General features: G+C 38.6%; 1 protein-coding gene across 4 annotated transcripts in view; it reads left to right on the top strand.

The window, feature by feature from the left end:
* The first annotated feature begins 2,217 nt into the window (after positions 1 to 2,217).
* The window catches only part of si:dkey-97m3.1 (fatty acyl-CoA reductase 1), a 48,887-nt gene continuing 41,398 nt past the window's right edge, over positions 2,218 to 9,706 (top strand). For 2 of the 4 annotated variants that reach the window (XM_054624954.1, XM_054624952.1), the window contains exon 1: positions 7,909 to 8,015. In XM_054624954.1, the coding sequence (XP_054480929.1) occupies positions 7,998 to 8,015 (18 nt within the window). In that variant the 5' untranslated portion in view covers positions 7,909 to 7,997. Of the gene's footprint in view, positions 2,272 to 7,908; positions 8,142 to 9,706 lie in introns of those variants that run through there. The other 2 variants (XM_054624953.1, XM_054624955.1) reach the window with 2 other exon arrangements.

Here is a 9,706-nt window from a genome sequence, read left to right as displayed (position 1 = left end):
TCTGACAGCAGCACTAATGTGTAGAACATATTGTCAGGGAAATAACTGCAGTGCAGAGATAACACAGCAGAATGAGTTCATCCTTTGGGACGACCTTTTTTGTATTGCACAAAAACAAAAACAAAAAACTTAAACAGCATCTCTAGTGATGGAGGGTTTTGAGCATCCAGGTCTCGAATTGCCTCATCTCAGCCGGGAGTAATGCTTTTATCCGAGGTGAGCCAGGAGTTGTGGAGTTGCATTAAAGCAGATTTCTCACTGTCGCCTCATTTGCGCTGCTACATTTCGGAGGCCAGAGGAGATAAACCAGACAGGAGAGAGAGGTCTATTCCCTCGTCCTTAGTTAGACAGATTTTCTGAGAGTTGCAGGAATAAAAATAATCAACTCATTTGGGAGCAGCTCCGGCTTTAGACATTTCATGCTCAGTAACGCTGAAACACCGTTAGAAATGTATTACAGCCCTCTCTGTTAACTTATATAAAGCCTACAGTGTTTCAGACGTGACTTTGGGTTAAACGTTCCTGCAATCAGCAAACTAATTCAACCTGGATCATGCTGGGGCGGTTACAAAACAAACATTTAAAGGACGACAAATAATGCGTTGCACAACAAGGATTATCTGCAGAAAAAGAATGAGGGTTGTCCTGTTCCTGTATGTGTGTTTAAATAAAAGAGATTGTCCCGTTAAAGCAGATTCTATCAGCGTGTGAAGGCCACTTTTAGGTTTGCAGGTCAAAGCCCAGTGTGCAGTCACGTCTTTGTTGCATTGCCTTCAAATTGTCTGCACACATATGCATGCATGCAACCTGCTCTAGAGGTGTGAAATCCTGCATTCATACTTTCAAAGCCGGAATCAAGATTAATAACGTAGATTATATTCTAGTTGCTGCACTTCCGTAGCACAAACAAACTGCCCTTCAGAAAAATGAATTGTAAGTTTGTAAGTTTTAATCTCCTCCAGGCAACAGGCTGTATGTAGCCTGGAGGAGATGGTGGTGTTTGATGCCCGGTACTTGATAACTTTAATTACACATCACTGTTCTGCTACCATGGACGCAAATGATCTGCATTTGCATGTTTTTTTTTAAGTGTGTGTCAATAGAAAAGGCCTGTCCTGAGTGAACAATGGGTCTTTCAGTTTAAGAGCGATCAATAGACGTTTTTATGTCAGGAGATAAGTCGTGTATTGTTTAGGATCATTTAGAGACACATTAAGTTTATCACATCAGTGAGTGAACATGGAAAATGTCCCGGTTCAAATGAATTTGATTTTATCTGACTGTATTGATTGTTCATGTCCAGATTTAATGCTCTACTAGATGTTCAAATCTGATGTGTTAGGTTTAAAACACATTTTGAGTGAGATTATTTAATTGCTACAGTCGCTTTATGGATACAGGAAGGCCTAGAAAGTATACAATGAAACTCAATAGAGATATGACACAATACTATTATCTATCATTACATTACATTACAGTCATTTAGCAGACGCTTTTATCCAAAGCGACTTACAGGAAGTGTATTCAACATAGGTATTCAAGAGAACTACTAGTCACCAGAAGTCATAAGTGCATCTCCTTTCTTAAACAAGCATCTAAAAGCATAAACCAGAGCAAAAGTATAGTGCAGAAACAAACTAATACGAATACAATAAGTGCAACAAACTAATACGAATACAATAAATGCAACAAACTTATATGAATACAATAAGTGCTCTGAGGTTTTGCTTTATCATTAAGGAATTGGGTTCTATTTCATTTTTGTATTTTGCTCAATCATCATCATCTCACTTATCATCAATATCCTGTAATATTATTCAGGCCCTTGCAAGATTAAAGTTATGGTGAAACCCACACAGGACTTTGTTATGTAAAGCATAAAACGTGATATTCAAGTGAAATGATGTGTTTATTGGCATTTGCCAAAATTTAACATTGTGATGATTCAGAGAGGAATGTTCCTCCTCCAGTCTGCCGCGTCGACTTCCTAGATTTTTGAATGAAATGTCCTCGACAGAGCGGCGTGTACCGTGGGGACCGGGGGGGGGGGGGGGGGGGGGCCCACGCACGCACGGGCGGGTCTCTCGCGCCCTGCCCACTCGGTATCTCGCCTTCATGCTCGAGCTGTAGTCTGCAGACAGACAGACCCGTGAAGTATCCACAGCAGCCAGCCAGAGCCCAGAGGCGGCCGGTGGGAGGAGGCAGAGTCCGCAGCTCCCGCACCGCACCGCACCGCACCGTCCCTGACAGCCGCGCCACCCCATGTCTGAGGTAAGAGGGCTTTTGTGTCTTTAGTTCTGAATGAATGGTTTATGTTTATCGGGATGTGAATGTGTATGTGTTGGGGGGAGCGGAGGTGCGCCGCTGCAGGAGCGTCCTCCACCGGGTCTGTGGGCATGGACACCTCTCCGAGCTCACTCACTTCATAAACATATACTGTTTATGAAGTGTCATCCTTCATTTGTTTCAGTCTGAACGTGACAGTTGTGAGCAGGCAGTCAGCAGTCAGTCAGTCAGTCAGTCAGCAGGGAGCAGCCGCGTCAAAGCTGGAGGCAGTTAACACGGACGAGACAGGAAGAACGGGCTGTGGCCTTCAAAAGAAAAGACATGTGTAAAAATAAAAAAAAACACATTTATCAGATGCTTTGAGATAGTTTTAGTGTAACAATATAATATGACTGAAACCACTGTAGTGAATGAATGGTAGAAGGAAATTGGTAAACAACCGAGCATGGTGAACATTTTATTCAGGATTTCTCACTTAAAATGCTATCAATAAATACAATACAAAACAATATACATTACATTACAGTCATTTAGCAGACGCTTTTATCCAAAGCGACTTACAATCAGTAGTATATTACATATCATTCACCCATTCACACACTGATGACAGGCTACCATGCAAGGTGCCACCATCAGACTCTAACTAACATTCATCATCCAGTCCACACCGATGGCAAGCCTTCAGGAGCAACTTGGGGTTAAGTGTCTTGCCCAAGGAAAATAAGATAAGATCATCCTTTATTAGTCCTGCAGCGGGGACATTTACAGGATTACAGCAGCATAGAGGATAGTGCAAACAAGAGACATAGTAAAAAAAAAAAAACAAGATCAAAAATAAGTATTATAAATAAGCAAATGAGCAATAAAAAAAACAGTAAAGAATCCACAGTAACTGAAATATTATATATATACAGATATAAACTATTATAACTATTGTATTGCACAGTGTATTAGTGTCATTGTATTAGAGCAGTGGTTCTCAACCTTTTTTCCCCTGTGAAATACTTTTTCAGTACCCCCTAACCAGCGCAAAGCATTTTTGGTTGAAAAAAAGATGCAATACACAGCGCTCTGCCATCAGTGTCTGATTTATTAAACTGTCAACACTGAAGATTGCATTGTTGCATTGAATTCAGTTTATGAACTTACACTTATATTTTATTGAATATTTATTAAATAACTTTTTAAAGGATTTCTGAATGGATGCTAATTTTAAATATATTTTTAAAAAAATCTCACATACCCCCTGGAGTGCCTTCACGTACCCCCAGGGGTACACGTACCCCCATTTGAGAACCACTGAATTAGAGTAACTGTAAAGTGCCTTGAAAGCAATAGTTGATTCATGACTTTTCAACACTGTCACTTTCCATCGAATAAGATTTTCACCCAAAAGTTCCATTGACCTCCATCAAAGGCTCAACCCAAAATATCATGCCTGTATATTTCATGTTCCCCTACAAGTAAGAAGTAGTTGATTAATCTATGAGTAAATAGACATAAATTAACTATTTTGTTATTTTATTAATTGTTGCAAGCAAAAGTATGAATCCGTCTCTGCTCCTCAAACGATAGGATTTCCTATTTCTCCCTGTTATACATCATGTCTAACTGATATATCGTTGTGATTGTCACACTGGCATTGAATGATATTTCCTGTCTTTTTGTAGCCCAAACGACACATTGATAAAATAGCTGGTAGTTTAATCGATACACACAAGTATCCATCTTTTGTTGCTGCTTCTTCCCTTTCTTCACCTTTTCGTTTTATACTGAAAACCGGAAGTGGGGTTCTAACAATATTTCTGTTTGTACTGTATCGAATGGAGAGTGCTGGCAAAGATTTATGAACATGTTGATTTCGTTACATTGTTTTTTTTGACAGTCACAGCCATGAATAAAAATGTCTGTGTAGAAAAAGGAGATATTATTATAAACAGGAAAGATTTCATGTGTGTGTGTGTGTGTGTGTGTGTGTGTGTGTGTGTGTGTGTGTGTGTGTGTGTGTGTGTGTGTGTGTGTGTGTGTGTGTGTGTGGTTTACCATGTGGAGGAGAGCTTTTTGAATCTCCTCCTGGCTGATGTAGTTTGCTCAGCGGTCTGACTGAGATGACAGAAAAAAGCCCAGCTGGCTCTCCTGATCATGAATGTGTCCAGATCAGAAATTCCCTCACAGAGAAGATTTGTGCTTTTACCTTTTGATTTTTCTTTTCGATATAGACACAGTTTCACTGAACAAGAACAGAATGCTACCTCCCCTCAGAGCAGTCAGTCCTGTATGTCTACCTATTTCTATTGATACACTTTTGATTCGGGAGGATAAACTCTACTGTCCTCTGCTCTTCAGTCTATTACCATGTAGGTGTATTGTCATGATCATAGCTGTTGTCATACTGTACGTTCCACCCTCTCCTTTTCAGGTTACAGTGCAAGGGTGTCATGTCATCCAAATTGTAATTTGACTAGGACAAATCTGAACAGTAATGTGTTGTTTTTTTCTGTGGTTAATAGCCAGCAGTGTTATATCATTATTTGATATTGCTTATGTGGCATTTTAGTAGCTCTAGGAATCCCTGCAGACTAGCTGTTTAGCAGAGTTTATGAAAAGCGGAATTAATTTATTTTCTTTTTTTTGTGACTTTAAAGCAGAGCAGCAACTTACAATTATTTTCCTTATTGATTATTTGCTTGGTTAAATCGTTTTGTCTTTCAAACGCCATATTTTGTTGTTATTATTTCACACAGGCCAAAGTGACGACTTCAACTGTGTTGTGTTGTCCTGCCAACAGTCCAAAAACCACAAAATATCCAATTTTCTAACAGAGGACTAAAAACAAGAAAAAGTTTGGCATTTGCATGAAAAACGACGAAAACGAATGTACATTTCTATCAATCGACTAATCCATCATGAACTAGTCATTGCAGCTCTACTTTTGAAGTGTGAATCGTCTTTCAAACCAATCAAATCATAAATATCCACAAAACTGTTAATTGGTTAAAGTCTGCCACTGTATACTGACACAAACACAGTAATTCCCTCACAATAAGTAGATATAACATGTCACATTACTCTTAGTTGAAGCAAAACTTCATGTCAACTTATAAAACTAGTAACCCTTTACCTTTTTACTGAGAAAAACCTAACAGGAAACATCAGTCCATCAACTCTGAGCAGATTTTCATCCTTCAAAAATCTTTTTTTGATATGCGACTGTAAACCCGTCACCATCTCAGCTATAAGTGTCTCGAGGTTATTTCTAAATAAGGATTCACAGATATAGAGCTCTAATTATCGTCACGAGATGACCTATATTTTGCTCTCAGATAAGTGTTAGGTAAGCGAGCACGCATGTTCGTCAATGTGTGCTCATTTGTGTATTTATAGCTGCACTAAGAAACGATCACATACTGCCGGAGAGACTTTTTATTCTCTACCTGACTTCCTTTACGGCCTTTTCTAAGAAGTTTAAAGTTGTTTGATTTGAAAACCAAAAACCGGGCAAGGCAGATTTTTTTGTTGTCCCTCTTTTGTTTTCTGTTTTCATAACCTTTCTTAATTACATTAGTGCAGCCAGGTCTTCATAGACTTTTTAAAAATGCTAATTCCAGTCCTTCTCCTCCATGCATGGAGAGTTGTAGCACGGTTCAGTGAGTGAGTGCAGAGGCATGATGGGAGATCTCCGCGTCCACTTGTTGCTCACATGTTTGAGAGACGCTGGGTGACGTTAGGATGTGGTCTCGGGTGAGGGGATTGCAGTTTGCTTCCTCCTTCAGCTGATAAACAACCGCTGCAAGGATGTAAATCTTGTTTTATGCTGTCAGTGTAAGTGTGTCTGGAGGAGGAGAGAAACCCATCACTTTCAGTAATGTTAGCCACAGGTTCTATCTTTTAATCAACTCTGATGTAACATTTGTCTTGGGTTGTTTTTCCCCCTCAGGGAAATTCTTTAGATGCACGACCGTAAAACACACAGTTTACAGTCTGCAGCGTCAGTAAACGTTAGCTCACATGGCCGAGTCCTCTAACTTCAACTAAGGTGAAATGTCATCAGCTTAAAAGCCTCTGTGACATTTAAAGTTTTTAATCAAGAAATGCAGTATTGGGAAGAGTGTGATCGGTGTCCATCATCATGCTAACATTCATACAACAACAATGTTTAAGATTCTCTAAAGAGCTCTGCAGAAATGAGTCCTAAAACCTGGAATTGTTCACATATTTGCACTTTGGGTTCCCTTGTCTGGAAGTCAATGTTTTTTTAATGAAATAAGGTCAAACTTAAGTGATTTAACATTAGCTGACAGGCCGATGGGAGTTTTACAGCAGTCTTGTTTGGTGTTTTCCCTAAGCTGTTTAACTACATATTATCCTTGTTCACATTATTTGCTTTGGCATTTCCACTTAGTGCCAACAATGCGGTGACACAGGTTCACAAACAACACAGTAACAAGAAGGTGTGGATCGCTACAGGTCTCTCAGTCACAACAGGATGGTTCTGTCTTTGTTTACCTTGCAGTCAAACCGGTGCCATAGAGCGTAATGTGCATTAATACTAGATGTTGCAATTCAAGAGGAAAACACTCTTTAAATGAACAGTGAATTGAAAAACGCAGGTGTTGAACTAAAAAAATAAATTGCTAAAAGGTATGAAAGCTAAATCAGCTAAAAGTAGCACACAGGTTAGCTGTCGGCGGTAATGAAGGAGCGTTTCCCTGCACCTGTGGTTGTTTCTCATCGGGGGTCCAGGTTGGTTTGAGTCAGCATTTGGTGCGACGGCTGTGGATGTTGAGGATAAATGAGCAGGAGAGCGGGGCCATGAGAGGGAGGGAGAGTCTAGATCACCTTGATGACAGTCTTTTTAAAGAGGACACCGTTTGATCTAAAAGGTCCAAACTAGAATCTTTGCTTTTTTTAAAGTTTTAGAATGTGTTTTTCTTGCCGCTCCAGGCAGCAGTTGTTTTTCTGTTCTGGCTGGTTATCAAACCTCGATGCTTAATGATACTTCGGATGTTAGAGCTTGTTTATTTATACTTTGGTTGATATTTTATGCTAAAAATCAAGATATTTCCAACTGCAAAATTATTTTTCATTCAGCCAAAAGTTCTTTATTTAAAACTGATGCTGATGAAAGTTTCAATTTCATTTCTGGGCTTCCACTTCTTTAATGTGAGGATTTGCTCCTTTTCCGTTTCCGATTCTATATGATGATAAATCATTTTAATAAAGAGATTATAATGTTAGTTTTTCACTGTTCTCACTGGAGTGTAATAGAGACGATTCGGAGGCTCTTTCTTGTTGATTAATGGAGCCAAGCTCAAGACCACTATAAGACATCTTCTAAAGTGCATGGATCATAGTCACCTGAAACTAAATACATTTATTCTAACTTCAAATAGAATGTGCTTTAACAAAGAGAGGGGAGGAAAACGCATAGTGGAATAGTAGGTTCACCTATTCTGATGCTAGATTGGGATACACGTCTCTATTATTACCTTCCACACCAGTTTGACATGCATACCAATAGCCTTTGTGAAGGGAGTGCCCATTATTTCAACATTAAGTGAATGTTTCACACTGTGATGAGCTGGCGATTGTTGCAACATCACTTTTCTTGGTTCCCGTAATCTGTTGTTGCGGGCGTTCTTGCGTCTCCAGAAACATGATCCTGCTGGTGATTCAGGTCTACCGCTATTACACGTTTTATTAAGAAATTGATGCAACTCAGCGGGCAGGTAAATCCACACCGTGGCCTCAGGGCTGTAATTTGTCTTTTCGCACATTTCTAAACAAACTTGGATACATGAGGGTTTTACTGTACCAGAGCAGTGATCCAGCAGGCGAGAGGCAGAAGTTGCTCGGTGAGTTCTCTGATTTCATGGCGTTAAAGTGGCAATCCAAAAGTTACATTTCTATTTGAGGTAAAACAAAGGAATTGTGCTTAGATTTCATCAGTCTGGAGTCTGATGAAACATGCTATTTTTCAGAATTGGGAGCATATTTCCATTTTTGGATGGAGAAAAACTGTAATACTGCATTTTTTCCAGGATATATTATCAAGTTTAGTAATGCAATTATATAGATATTGCAATACTTTTATGAGTGGGCCATTGGCTCAATCACCGTTGTGTTACGTTCTTTTGCGTTAGATAGTGACTGAACAGACATTTATTTAAATGCCTCTTTAGCACTCTTTGTTTAATACACATTTAATAACATAGAAAGTATGCAGTAGCTCTTAAACACATTCTCCAAACACAATAAACCAAATGATTCATGATAGAGACTTTATCCAAACACAGGCTTCCCCTATTGTTTTGGATATTAAAGGCTCCATGACATTATATCTATGCTTCCTTAATGTGTTGAAACAGGATATTGGCGTTGGATATAAACATCAAAAATGGATTCCTGTAATCTGTAAACCAGTGGGGTTTGAGTTAAGGAGAGAAAAGAGTAAAATGGGCAGTCAGATTTCTTAATCTGATCTGGTGGCTTTTTGTACAGGATGAATCCAGGAGTCTGTAAAAGGACAGAACTGTTTCATTCTTCCTGTTTTGACTTTAAAGTCCTGAGGACGTTGTTAACATGACATTAAGAGCATCGCTAGCTGATGTGGATTAATTTTACAAACAGTTTAGGCCTTTGACATTACCAGCCTAATTGATGAAAATGAGCAATTAGCTGGCTGCACTCCTGGTATTTGTTAGCAGTCGTTGTGTAACATTTGTTCCTGCTTCAAATGGCTGTTTAAAAGTAAAAGTGAACGATTGAAGCAGCAAGAAAACTCTATCAGCTCTTTTTCTTATATGTTGAGCATGAAGTTGAGATTTTTATTTTCTCCATATTCTCCATAGATCTTTAATTTGTCATTTTGGGCTTTCTAAATAAAATTGACTTAATTTGCTGTTAAAAGCAGTGCTTCAACTAATGATTATTTTCACGATTGATTTTATTCCATTAACCATTTTGTCTCTAAATCGGTCAGAAAACTAATAAAAATCACATTTTCCAAAAGTCGAACGCAATGTCGTCAAATCGTTTGTTTTGTCTGAACAGCAACAAAAGGTTGAGTTTGTATCATCATAAAACATAAAAAAGCAGCTGCTTTCCATATTTGATAAGCTAGAGTTAAAAGTTGACGTTAAAGATAGTAAGATTATGAAAATATTTGCAGATAGTGTTGCTGATGATTGTTTTACCATTCTAGTAAAAGTTTAACTTTTTTTGATCTTTGATAAATAAAAATAGATTTTCTGTTGTTTTACTTCACTAGATAATGCAGAGGTCTTAACGCACATATATATCCTTGACATATTATCTTATAATATATTTTCCTAATCATTGACCTTGTTATGGCTGGACTTGGTGGCAGTTCTTGCTGTTACAGGATCTGTTGTGGACGCTTGGCAAATACGACACCAAG

This window comes from Anoplopoma fimbria, chromosome 23 (assembly GCF_027596085.1).
Source record: "Anoplopoma fimbria isolate UVic2021 breed Golden Eagle Sablefish chromosome 23, Afim_UVic_2022, whole genome shotgun sequence".
Taxonomy (NCBI): Eukaryota; Metazoa; Chordata; class Actinopteri; order Perciformes; family Anoplopomatidae; genus Anoplopoma; species Anoplopoma fimbria.
This window is presented reverse-complemented; position numbering and strand designations above follow the sequence as displayed.